Source organism: Mya arenaria, chromosome 7 (genome assembly GCF_026914265.1).
Source record: "Mya arenaria isolate MELC-2E11 chromosome 7, ASM2691426v1".
NCBI classification, from domain to species: domain Eukaryota; kingdom Metazoa; phylum Mollusca; class Bivalvia; order Myida; family Myidae; genus Mya; species Mya arenaria.
Window position 1 is genome coordinate 19175084 of NC_069128.1, and position 13566 is coordinate 19188649.

The following is a 13566-nucleotide window of genomic DNA, read 5'->3' on the forward strand; positions in this document are numbered from 1 at the left end:
AACAAACATTTTTAAGACGTTCAGATTCATTAAAATTTCCACATAAATACCCTAAGGAAACCCTTGTACCTATTGACTGAGCTAATAGTTTTAAACAACATATGAACTATGATTTTCTGCAGAAAGTTCACCCTTAATTGTTTTTATTGATTGTATAATGCATTTTTGATAATGATAAAATGGTTTACATAAACAAATGTCTGTTTTTCTCTTATGGTAATATTTAGTAGGTTCCATGAAGAGAGAGTTATAAACACATGTATTATAGAAATGAAGTTTTTATTTAGGCACATCAATGAAATATTAAAAGTCCCGTTATGTGCTACTATCTACATGTAATGACATAATTGTCATATTAACATGTGAAAATAACAAGTAAGAATTTTAAGGCAAATTTGTGCTAGGAAGAAAATGGGCACACTCTGTTTAGTATCTACTTTTCAGAAGGCCAGAGAAAAAATAATTGTTAGATGCTCATCACGGCCTGACCCTGTCCAAAACCTGGACAACACCCCCCACTCACCACCCTCCAAACTCCAAACAATGCTTTTTTATTAACAATACTCAAGTTGTTAAAAAAATAATCCCAAATTTAAATTCATTTTTTAATAATGGGAAAACAACCTGCAAAAATGCCAAAATTTATAAACATTTTATTTTGTGTTTCCCTACCCTTATCAGTAAACTTACAGTAACGAGAAAATCGGGATTTTTTTTTAAAAAATATGATCAACAAATAGGCTAAAAGGTTTTTTCATGTCTCAGGTATTTTTGGGCATCTGTGGGAAAACACAAAACAACTATTTGTTAACTGTGGCCTTACCAGTAACATTTTCCCGTTCAGTATTAGATATTTTTAATCCGGATGAGTAAAAAATTATTTTATCTCGCTTAATGTAAGGCAAATTTGTGTGTAGAAGCATTCATTTTTTTCTGGAATACATATCAAGAACTTTAAGAACTACACTATAAAGAAATCTCTCAGTTCACTAGGCCAATCCAAAAGCAATGAAACCATAATGGTTTTACATTCTATTTTTAAAATTAAGAAATATTTACTTAAAAATGTTAATGTATTGAAACATAAGACAAACAGTGTCACAAAATTAAAATAAGGAAAATGTTTCAGAAAGGCCAGGTAATCTTTTTTTTAAATATATTCCATATACAATAATATTGCACCCATCATTTATGGAAAATATCCCACAAATAGCATTTTTTATGCTTGCCAGAAAATATCCTGTTTTACATACTTTTTGTTAGTAAGGCCTAATATATGTGCATCTGTTAACCTGCTGTGTTTTTTGTTATTATGTTGTTGCCAAGTCTGTACTTGAACATTTTAGTGAATAATGTAATAAAAAGTAGAATTAATCAAATTTACTGTATGCTAGTACTAGTACATTGTTATGGTTCATGAGATCAAAGCTGACCTCTCACAGATGGACCGTTTTGACAACTGTTGAATTTTTTTTTGTCTTGTAATGAGCCAAATTTTGGACAAAAATCTGAAAAAATGGTGAGATAAGACTGCTGATAAAAAATCAGATAGTAGTTTTTAATGTTTATGCTAAAAAAATTGATGTTTTATGGCTAAAAGTGTTACTAATGCTTTAAGAAAAATGAAAATTTCAGCATATTTCAAAACAATGGAGATCTATTCTATGGTGTCTTCTCCTATAGGACTGATTTGAAAACACTGTTCCAAAATCAGCTGATTCTGAGACAAAAAATGAAAAATTGGTCAAATCGGTTAATCTGTGAGTACAGTTTTAAAGCTTGTTAGGAAAACAATTTTGCAGGCAAGTTAACAAAATCACATATTTTTATCCTTGTGCCCTATTCTAAATCCTTTTTTGCTATAATATAGATACATACCCAAAATGCCAAACACTTTCACACATTATAAGAAAAAGCTTTTTCTCTCTGATCTACATTTGCATTTCCGGCTGGCGAGTAAAGAGTTCTAAAACTAAAAGCTACCTCTATAAAAATACCTACGTTAAAAATCGCCCATTTATAATCTCAAGCCCGCTTAAGAAGGAGATACTCTCTGCTTCGTTAGGAAGTTCCTGGATGGATAGGTAGCCATTGATTGTCCGAACATCTTTCAGGACATTCAGGTCTTCGAGCTTTAGCGGAACTGTTCCAAGATGGACATCTCTGAAATAGACAACAACCAACTAGTGTTTTGGGAGGGAAAACAATGGCATACCTAATCACTGAAACAAACTGAAATATGGAAGACGAGATAATGATCTACCACTGGTGAATCATCATGAATAACATATTTTTCAATCAATGGATGGCTTAAAAGTAAAAAATGAAAGCAATACGACTACTTTCTGCAAAAATGACACTCAATGGATAAAAAAACAAAATTCAAAGATATCAAACAAAGTCACAAGGTTACTAAATAGAAGCTCAAGAATATTTGATGAACATCAAGGATACCACAATCCTCGGCACCCCAGCTTATCATAACCTTTATGATATCCTGGGCAAATTGGCTTGAGAAACTTTGTTAATCTTGAATATTCATAGCATTTTCCGACCAAGGATACTTAATGAAACCTCAAGGATACTTAATGAAACCTCAAGGATACCACATGAAACCTCAATGATACCACATGAAACCTCAAGGATGCTTAATGAAACCTCAAGGATACTTAATGAAACCTCAAGGATACCACATGAAACCTCAAGGATACCACATGAAACCTCAAGGATGCCAAATGAAACCTCAAGGATACCAAATGAAACCTCAAGGATACTCAATGAAACCTCAAGGATACTCAATGAAACCTCAATGATACTCAATGAAACCTCAAGGATACCACATGAAACCTCAAGGATACTCAATGAAACCTCAAGGATACCACATGAAACCTCAAGGATACTCAATGAAACCTCAAGGATACCAAATGAAACCTCAAGGATACTCAATGAAACCTCAATGATACTCAATGAAACCTCAAGGATACCACATGAAACCTCAAGGATACTCAAATGAAACCTCAAGGATACTCAATGAAACCTCAAGGATACTCAATGAAACCTCAATGATACTCAATGAAACCTCAAGGATACCAAATGAAACCTCAAGGATACTCAATGAAACCTCAAGGATACTCAATGAAACCTCAAGGATACCAAATGAAACCTCAAGGATACCACATGAAACCTCAAGGATGCCAAATGAAACCTCAAGGATACCAAATGAAACCTCAAGGATACTCAATGAAACCTCAAGGATACTCAATGAAACCTCAATGATACTCAATGAAACCTCAAGGATACTCAATGAAACCTCAAGGATACCAAATGAAACCTCAATGATACTCAATGAAACCTCAAGGATACTCAATGAAACCTCAAGGATACTCAATGAAACCTCAAGGATACCACATGAAACCTCAAGGATGCCAAATGAAACCTCAAGGATACCAAATGAAACCTCAAGGATACTCAATGAAACCTCAATGATACTCAATGAAACCTCAAGGATACTCAATGAAACCTCAAGGATACTCAATGAAACCTCAAGGATACCACATGAAACCTCAAGGATACCACATGAAACCTCAAGGATACCACATGAAACCTCAAGGATACTCAATGAAACCTCAATGATACTCAATGAAACCTCAATGATACTCAATGAAACCTCAAGGATACCACATGAAACCTCAAGGATACTCAATGAAACCTCAATGATACTCAATGAAACCTCAAGGATACTCAATGAAACCTCAATGATACTCAATGAAACCTCAAGGATACTCAATGAAACCTCAATGATACTCAATGAAACCTCAAGGATACTCAATGAAACCTCAATGATACTCAATGAAACCTCAAGGATACTCAATGAAACCTCAAGGATACCACATGAAACCTCAAGGATACTCAATGAAACCTCAAGGATACTCAATGAAACCTCAATGATACTCAATGAAACCTCAATGATACTCAATGAAACCTCAAGGATACCAAATGAAACCTCAAGGATACCAAATGAAACCTCAAGGATACTCAATGAAACCTCAATGATACTCAATGAAACCTCAAGGATACTCAATGAAACCTCAATGATACTCAATGAAACCTCAAGGATACTCAATGAAACCTCAATGATACCACATGAAACCTCAAGGATACTCAATGAAACCTCAAGGATACTCAATGAAACCTCAATGATACTCAATGAAACCTCAAGGATACTCAATGAAACCTCAAGGATACTCAATGAAACCTCAAGGATACTCAATGAAACCTCAATGATACTCAATGAAACCTCAAGGATACTCAATGAAACCTCAAGGATACTCAATGAAACCTCAATGATACTCAATGAAACCTCAAGGATACTCAATGAAACCTCAATGATACCAAATGAAACCTCAAGGATACCAAATGAAACCTCAAGGATACTCAATGAAACCTCAATGATACTCAATGAAACCTCAAGGATACTCAATGAAACCTCAATGATACTCAATGAAACCTCAAGGATACCAAATGAAACCTCAAGGATACCAAATGAAACCTCAAGGATACTCAATGAAACCTCAAGGATACCACATGAAACCTCAAGGATACCACTTGAAACCTCAAGGATGCCAAATGAAACCTCAAGGATACCAAATGAAACCTCAAGGATACCACATGAAACCTCAAGGATACCACATGAAACCTCAAGGATACCACATGAAACCTCAAGGATACTCAATGAAACCTCAAGGATACTCAATGAAACCTCAATGATACTCAATGAAACCTCAAGGATACTCAATGAAACCTCAAGGATACTCAATGAAACCTCAAGGATACTCAATGAAACCTCAAGGATACCACATGAAACCTCAAGGATACTCAATGAAACCTCAAGGATACTCAATGAAACCTCAAGGATACCACATGAAACCTCAAGGATACCACATGAAACCTCAAGGATGCCAAATGAAACCTCAAGGATACCAAATGAAACCTCAAGGATAACACATGAAACCTCAAGGATACTCAATGAAACCTCAAGGATACCACATGAAACCTCAAGGATACCACATGAAACCTCAAGGATACTCAATGAAACCTCAATGATACCACATGAAACCTCAAGGATACTCAATGAAACCTCAAGGATACCAATTGAAACCTCAAGGATACTCAATGAAACCTCAAGGATACCAAATGAAACCTCAAGGATAATAAATGGATCCTCAAGGGTACCAAACAAAACCTCACCAGTTCTTTATGAAACCTCAAGGATTCTAAATGGAGCCTGATGGATGTCAAATGAAACCTCAAGGGTATCGAATGGAACCTCAAGGACATTGAATAAAATACCAAGTGAAACCTCCAGGGTATTATATGGAACCTCAAGGGTACTGATAAAACTTCATAGATACTTAAGGAAATGTCAAGGACATTAAATGAAATACCAAGTTTCACATCAAGGGTATTATATGGAACCTCAAGGATTAATACTTAATGAAACTTCAAGGATACTCTTCTAAGATAAATACTCAATGGATAATTTTTCCAACCCAAAGGAAAATATCAAAACACACGATGGACTCCTTCTGTGTGAGAGACAATATATGCTATCTAAACTCGCTTAATATCTGTTTATATATTTCTACTAAAACAATTGATATTTACCTTAAGAATGACACTCCAAGTATACTCAATGATCCATCCACTATTGTGCAGCCTCTGAAGTCTTCGATGTTTTTACTGTTCAGGAATGAGCTGTCATCTAAACCAGGACATTCTGCAATACAAGAGTTAAACATACACTTCTTTAAGTTCTATGAAAGACAAGTTCAGGAAATTTAACTATCATGAATGTTAAATTGTATGTAATAGTTAGATAACATAAATTAAAATCTTTATTAAGAAAAGGCAGAGTGAGAGCAGCGAACAAGCCCTTCTTAATCATTAAGATAATTCAGGTCATCTAACTGACTTTGAATACAACCTCATTGGCTGATACATTGTGTATGGGATGAGTGGCAGTGGGAGGACCTATAAACACCCGAGAAAGTTGAAATTAGTAATGATTAAGCCTAGTACTTAATAATTGCCTATCTGCAATTTCATTGGCTGTAAGGGTAGGTTGTATTCTAAGCATGTTAAAACAAATGCTCATGATTAGTGCTGGGTTGTTATTTTGAACATGCAAGTTCTATAAGAGAAAAAAAAAAATTAATACAAAGAGAACAAAAAGTAATTGAGCCTTCATCTTTAAGTAAGCTTACAGAGAATGTGTGCAAACGTTGAAGAAACTATACTTTGAAAACATTTTCTGTGTTTGAAGAATTGTACAGAGCAAAAAATGACCTTTTAAAGGTCAAACAATTCCTTTTTCTTTTGTATTCAGCATCACCAAGCAATACAATTATCGCTGTGTTCTACAATTCAAACATCTACTAGAAAATTTCATAATTGAGACCATTTAAGATTTTACAGACGCGTTTAACTTAGTTGAGTTTAGTTTATGCCAATACCTTTTTTTAGCTCAACTGCGACAAAAAAAAGTGATAGCTAATAGAATCACTCATAAGTCCATTTTCTTGGTAGAAACCTAGAGTACTGGGGACCATTTTGAAAGGCCATGAGAGACTACTGCGGTGGGGATTGAATTAAACTTACTTTTCGGGCATGCTCCGTCACATTGCTCACATTTGTTTGTTTTTGGGTTGGGCTTTTTGTTTTCCGGGCACTTGATCACACACGCATCATTGTCTTTAACAAGGTACACTGAAACGAGAATAGAAAAAAATAACAATTAATGTTGAACACATTTGTCTGGCTTGGTGACCTGAGTCAAGCCAATGCAATGGTATCATCTGGTGTCTAGTCCCTTTAAATTCCTAGATGTTGCCTCAATCCACTAAGAAATTGATATATATACATAAGTTTCATGTAATTTCACCAAAATTACTAATTAATAACTTACAGGGACACTCTTCCACACAAAGCGAGCCAAAAGAGTATCGTCCATCTGGGTTCTTGACCCATTTCATAAGTTTCATGTAATTTCATCAAAATTACTGATTAATAACTTACAGGGACACTCCTTCACACAAAGCGAGCCAAAAGAGTATCGTCCGTCCGGGTTCTCCACCCATTTCATTAGGGACTGGTCATATTTTCGCATCATAGGACAGAAAGGGTGGCACTGGCCCTCGTTGTAGAAATTCTTACATGCCTGAAATAAAAATTCATGCTTTTTATTTCCAGATCATTAACTTGCGAAAAGAATGTTATATGATATAAAATTCTAGAGTTCTAATGATTCTTTATAGATATCATTGTGTAAAAACATTTACCAGATCATATATTTTATTAGACATCTAAAATTTTGGCAGTCCGAAAAAAAAATGTCGGTCCAAATAAAATTTAAACGCCATTTTTTCAGTCCCACGCTGATTTGTAATTAAAATTGTTATTTGTCAATTTTGTGGCAATATGTATTTCTCGGACTGTACCAGTACGAACATTACATCTTCATTATTTTGTTTACATCTGCCATTCAATAGGACCATACCCCTTACAATTTAAGTCGGACTGAGTCCAAATTTACCAGTCAGAACCGTGGTTTTGTGCGACAGAATTCTTAACAAATGCACTAAATTTTTATTTATCTTGGCAGCCTATGTAACAATAGTAGAAATTTTCTCAAAAATAATATATATATAAACAAACACAAGCAAAAACTAATGATTTAAAACTAATGCTGTAAGCAACTTTGTTAACTTTAACAATGTTCTGCACACACACAGTCTACACATTATGTACTTAAGCAGTGTTATCTTAAAGGCATACATCGCACTGGTCTTTCCGTGGTCCAGCACACCCTGCAGCACATTCAGGATGACAACATTGATTTTGCTGGTCGCCGAAACATCGCCCATCACACGACGCAGAGCACACTTCCTTGATGTAGTTTACTGTAATGGAAAAGATAAGATTATTTCAAATCCCTGATGGCAGAACAGGAGGGCTATATATGGAAAGATGTTTTATTCCAACAAGGTGACAATATTATTTGACTTTTAAATAACTTTTGATCAACTAAACCGTATAAATTTAAAAAAAATATAACTTGATGGTGGATTTTTTTACATTTCTGATACATGTCCATCCTTACAATGGTAATCTGTGGTCTCCAATTAGGCCTTAAAAAAATGGTTTGTTCTGGTTACATGCCCAAAGAATATTGGGTCAGTAGGTAGTTGTTGTTGTTGTTTTTTTCATTGGTTTAACCGCAAGATGTGGACGATAAAATCAAGCCTTTTCAAATTCACAACCATATAAAATCTATGTCTATGTACAGATGTGATGCGTCTTTTTTTCTGCCATGTAACTCATCGAAAAGGTATTTTATAGGTTGTCCTTGTTCTACACACTTTATTTGTTTGAATCCCAATGCACAATGAGTGCAAGGGTATACATTTACTGCAATCAGGCATGTTAATTTCGTAGCCATTCCAGTCCACTCAAGGGGCATATTGTTGTCAGGAAAAAGAACTAATGCACCAGTTGGAGCTAAAAAAATATCTAGTTGTGAAATTAAGCAAATGGCATATTCCGGACAATTTTTTTTTTATACCAGATTTTTTTTTTTAAGTCGGTGGCAAATAAATTGAGTCGGTCGGGTAACCAGATAAAAACTTTTTTTTTGTTTAGGCCTTATATAGCAGCTTTCTTCAAAACCTCATGATGTGTTTCTGACCCACTACTTACATTTCTGACACATTCCCGGCCCACTTCCCCAACAATGGTAATCTCCAGTCTTGACATCATAACACTCCTTTGGACACGGGGGACCTGAAATGTATTGTGAAAATTGGTCTCAAAAATGGTACGTAGGGTAGGGACATAGTTTGTTTTATAAGTCCAGTCAAAACAGCAAAGAACAAAGTGAATGCTTACCATGACACTTTGGTATATCATGTCTTAAATAATTAACACTTTATGTAATTAATTTTAATAAACAAAAATGGAATTCACGATCAGCAACCTTCAAAAATCGAAACATCGGAAAAAATAATAATCCAAGGTCGTAAAACAATCTAGGGTTCCAGTGATTTTGTCCTGTAGGGTCGGATTGCCCTATAGCACAGTTTTGTCAGGCCTAAGCATAATAATATCATTAAGCTTTAAAAGACATACGTCAGATATTTTGCCTGAAGTTCTTGGAGTTCATGTAACATAATGATCGAAAGTGGAAGCCAATGCTCATCTGAAGTTTGTTTCTTAAGTTAAATTTTATTAAGCCAGAGTTATGGGCCTTTTCTATACTCACACTGTCTTTTGTAGTTCTTGGAATTGAAGACGATGCTGAATGCTGGCCTCGTTGAAGGGTTGATATCGTCCCATCGTATCGTATTCGCAAAACACAGCAAGTTATTGTTCAGAAAGTGCACCTTCCCTCGCACGACCTCTGATAAACTGTTGAATTGTAGTTCGAGAAGACCTTGTGTGTCATTGTAGGGATTATGATTCAGGGCGACATATAGACTATAATCCTCCTCTCTATGGTGGAATAACTCCTTGCCTCTGATGATTCGGAGATTTGTAAGATTAAGGTAATTTGAAAACACATTCAGAATTAACACGTAACCATCCACTTCTTCAATATCTTTGAGAAAACCGAGGTCATAGGATCCTTCCAGGTTTGTGAGTTCAAGGTTTCCATCAACGTACGAGCAGTTCGTGTAACGGTTCTTGTAGATTTGATACTGATGGTCGAACGAGTCATGTTTTACAAAGCTTTCATTGGAGCCACGGCAGACTGAAAAATAAAAGGTTCAGCAAGTTTTTGGTCAGGTACATAACTCTTGACTAAACATTTCTGATGGTGAAACACAGTTTCTTCCCTTGAATAATTAAATATTTTTTGCAGAGATATTTTCTTAAGGCTAAAATAAAATAAAATTAAAATTAAAATTGGTTTGTTTCCTAGTCACATCCTGAAAAAAATAATTTAACCAAAATAAACTTACTTTTCTTGCACGACTCTGTCCGCAAATCGTACACGTAGGAGCTGTCGCAGCTACATTTTTGGGACATGCACACAAAGCCAAGTTGACAGTCGCTGTTAACGTTACATTGTGATTCATATGCACCTGAAATTAGATAAAATATTCAGATCATAAGATTATTCATTAAAATTAGAAAAAAAATTAAGCCTGCAAAATCATTGATCAGCATTCATAAAACTTTGCAAACCAGTACTTGAATGGCTGATCATACAGAGATTGATTAAAATGTTCTGACAATTGTCAGGGTGACAGAAATTTATGGCAACATTGTGGAGTAAAAAGACAAATAAACAAGGAACATCCCAGTTCAGTTTCATCTAAATTGGCCAGACAGTTTAGGAGATATTGTTTGACAGACAACGGATGGTGGGGAATGGGCAAATCTCAGCCTGAGGACTATCAGTCATCGAAATTAGAATTTTGGATGAACAAGGCTCAAATTCATATACTACTGTCTGGCATTACATTTTTTAATTTGAGCAAGCAAAGCATTTTACCGGTGCAGGGCTTGCAGGCTTTTGCTAATTTCCCCACTGCACTATCTGCTCAGGTCAGTTAAAAATGTTGATGATAAGAGTTCAATTACAACAAAAGCATGGCAATCATATGACAAGGCTTCTTGTGTTTTTTCTCATTTAACAAAGAAGTACCCAACCATGCTGTATTTTAAAGTCACTATGTACGTTTTGGCTTTAACCCTGTGATTTTTGTAATTGTGAACAGATGTTCCAAGTTTCATGGAAATATCTTGTGATGTTTGAGTAATGCTGAGAGTTTGCATGTGACAGGTATACCACCGCAATCAGGGTTTTGATGCCAAAAGATTCCAGAACCTTCTTTATTGTATCTTTTATCAACACATTTTATTAGAAAATATCTTATTAAGAAGTGTAAAAACATGAAATATTTTTAATCATACTATTCTTTCATGTGGTAAAAAGAGAGAGATCGAGTTTGAGATTGAGTGCTGTTTTGTATCATAATGTGGCTGAAACACAAAATAAAATAACCTTTTATTTCTTCCAAGATTCAGATAGGCTTATCATAATACTGTAACAAGTTTTTCCAAAACTTTCACAAAATAAATAAAAACACAATCAACACAGAGATCTGGCTTGTAAAATTCACGCCCTTACTTCCTGTGTGGAACAACTTTGTTAACAAATATTTATCTGATAAGCCCCGCCTGTGAAGATTTATTTACAAGTAACAAATGGGTAATAGGTTTTCTCTCTATATTTCTCTTTCATTCTTTTCAATTGTAGAGTTACATTATTAAAGAGAAACTGCAATTTTGGGCTGATCAAATCAAGTCACTGCAGTTCAGAAAGTTATCAACCAAAATACAAAGTCCCCAAATCAATCAAATCTACCAATATTACCAAGGGACCAAAGCAATCAACCAACCAACAGACCAGCCAGCCAATATAACCAATACTGACCTAAACAATAAACCAACCAACAAACAGACCAGCCAGCCAATATAACCAATACTGACCTAAACAATAAACCAACCAACAAACAGACCAGCCAGCCAATCAATCAACATTACCAACTGTTCCAATCAACCAGCCAACCAACCAATCAACCAGGGCAATCAACCAACCAACAAATTGCAACCAACCAAAAACCTATTCAAATTTATCAAAAAGTTCTATGGATGAGTCGATTGAGGAATTACCCCTTCTTTAAATGGCCCTATTATGCTTCTGCGATTTTTGTTTTGTTTTGATTGAATCTACTGATATTGATACTTAAAACTCACTCAGTGTGTTCAAAATAAGAACCTAATTTTCTTTTAGCAAAACCTTGCTTCAGGTCTAATTTAGTGCGAAATTTCATGTCATCTGTAAAAACCACATTGTATAGTCTAGACTGGCACTTTATGGAAGAGCGTTTTCATTTTGTAATTTCCTCGTTGTCCTGCACTTCATTGGTTAAAAAGGCTAATTTTCCGTAAAACGTGATTGCGTTTTCTGTAAAATGTGGTATGAAAAAATATATAAAAAAGCAATTACTTGATCAACACTCGATATTAAATAAAAAAAATAAAATCAATTCTTAATCTATCTTTGTATGATATTCGCTGATTCTCTAAGTATAGCTCAAAATCATTTCAATATTTTATTGTTGGAGATAATTCAATTTTCTGTCTTAACATATCAGAAATTCTCTGGAGAACATTACAATTAGTATTAACAGACACTGTACTTCAAAAAGTTGACATTAAAAGTACCTCCACACTCGGATTGCAATGATTTTTTAATTCCCTTGGATCTCAAAGAGTCATTCAAGAACTTTAATAATGAGGGAATTCACCAACAAAAAAAAGCCCATTCAATTTACATCTATGCAATTTAGCAGAATTTGCATTTCTGAGCAGGCAATATCAGACGGAACATATCAAACTGTCAATGTTTGAAATGTCACAGAGATCAAAATCACTCATAGCAATAGTTTGTAAGTCATAACAACTGTTCTTTTTATCAAAAGGAAGAAAAGGGAAATAACTCATGACACATTTCACACTCAACAGTTGATAACTAGGGGAGTAACTTTAGGGCTTTTCAAAATGAACTCCAGGGATCATATTCAATATCATTTTTATCCTTGGCATTAAGACACGCCTCAGTGATCCCCCCCCAGTACTTTTTTCTTAGTGCGAAATAAAATGCAACCATTTAGACATGTCTATAAATTATGATTAAGTTTATGATGGATTTAAAAATATTGCAAAGGAGCAACAGCCACAGAAAGGCTATGACACACCTCGACTTCTTTTCCTTCTAAAAATAGACCTGCCATAAACTGAGTGAAGTTTATTTGAAAATATAGGCCATATAAAACTGCATTATATTTTTCATTTTTCAAAAAACAACAAAAACCAAGCACACAATATATGAGAGTGATGTCGAGACTTGTGGAATAACAGTTTTATGACTCCCATAGGCAACATAACAATGTCCAACCTAAATATTGAATTTCCAGTCAGAGCAGTTTCAAAATGTCACCAATGAGTCCAGACAAACTACAGCACCCAAAGAATTTTCTTTCATCATTTTAAGTTGGATAAATATCTATGGCCAAATTGAACAAAATTTAATAATTCAGGTCAATTTTGATAAATTAATGAACTTTTATTAAGTTATGGAAATTAGTTTAACATTAATTTAACCCAAGCAAAAATAAATTAAATTCAACAATATTTACTAGGAACGGCAGATTTTTTATTAAATAAAGTATGATAAATTTTCTCTTGCTTGTTTTTATTTGCGAATGGGAAAGTCTTAAAATGTGCACAACATCAGAGCTGGTAATTTCAATACTGGTCTCAATTGGATGCATTCAAATCCATCCTATCCATTTTAAAAACAAGAGCACGGCTTAATAGCTAATGACAACACTTGTGCATTTTGTTTGTTTCTCAGTCGAACGCAATCATTTAAGCTTGCTGACTGCTGTGATGTGCACAATTTCTCCGGCAACATATGTGTACCAAGCACATTTTGAT

At 34.6% G+C, this 13566-nt stretch overlaps 1 protein-coding gene across 6 annotated transcripts in view; it reads right to left on the reverse strand.

Moving 5' to 3' along the window:
- Positions 1 to 13566, reverse strand: part of LOC128240810 (epidermal growth factor receptor-like) — a 159531-nt gene that overhangs the window by 37018 nt on the left and 108947 nt on the right. For all 6 annotated transcript variants that reach the window (XM_052957705.1, XM_052957704.1, XM_052957707.1 and 3 more), the window contains 8 exons: positions 10017 to 10139; positions 9317 to 9805; positions 8755 to 8838; positions 7834 to 7958; positions 7075 to 7216; positions 6658 to 6765; positions 5665 to 5776; positions 2002 to 2163 (listed from right to left, as the gene is read on the reverse strand). In XM_052957705.1, the coding sequence (XP_052813665.1) occupies positions 2002 to 2163; positions 5665 to 5776; positions 6658 to 6765; positions 7075 to 7216; positions 7834 to 7958; positions 8755 to 8838; positions 9317 to 9805; positions 10017 to 10139 (1345 nt within the window). The remainder of the gene's footprint in view (positions 1 to 2001; positions 2164 to 5664; positions 5777 to 6657; positions 6766 to 7074; positions 7217 to 7833; positions 7959 to 8754; positions 8839 to 9316; positions 9806 to 10016; positions 10140 to 13566) is intronic.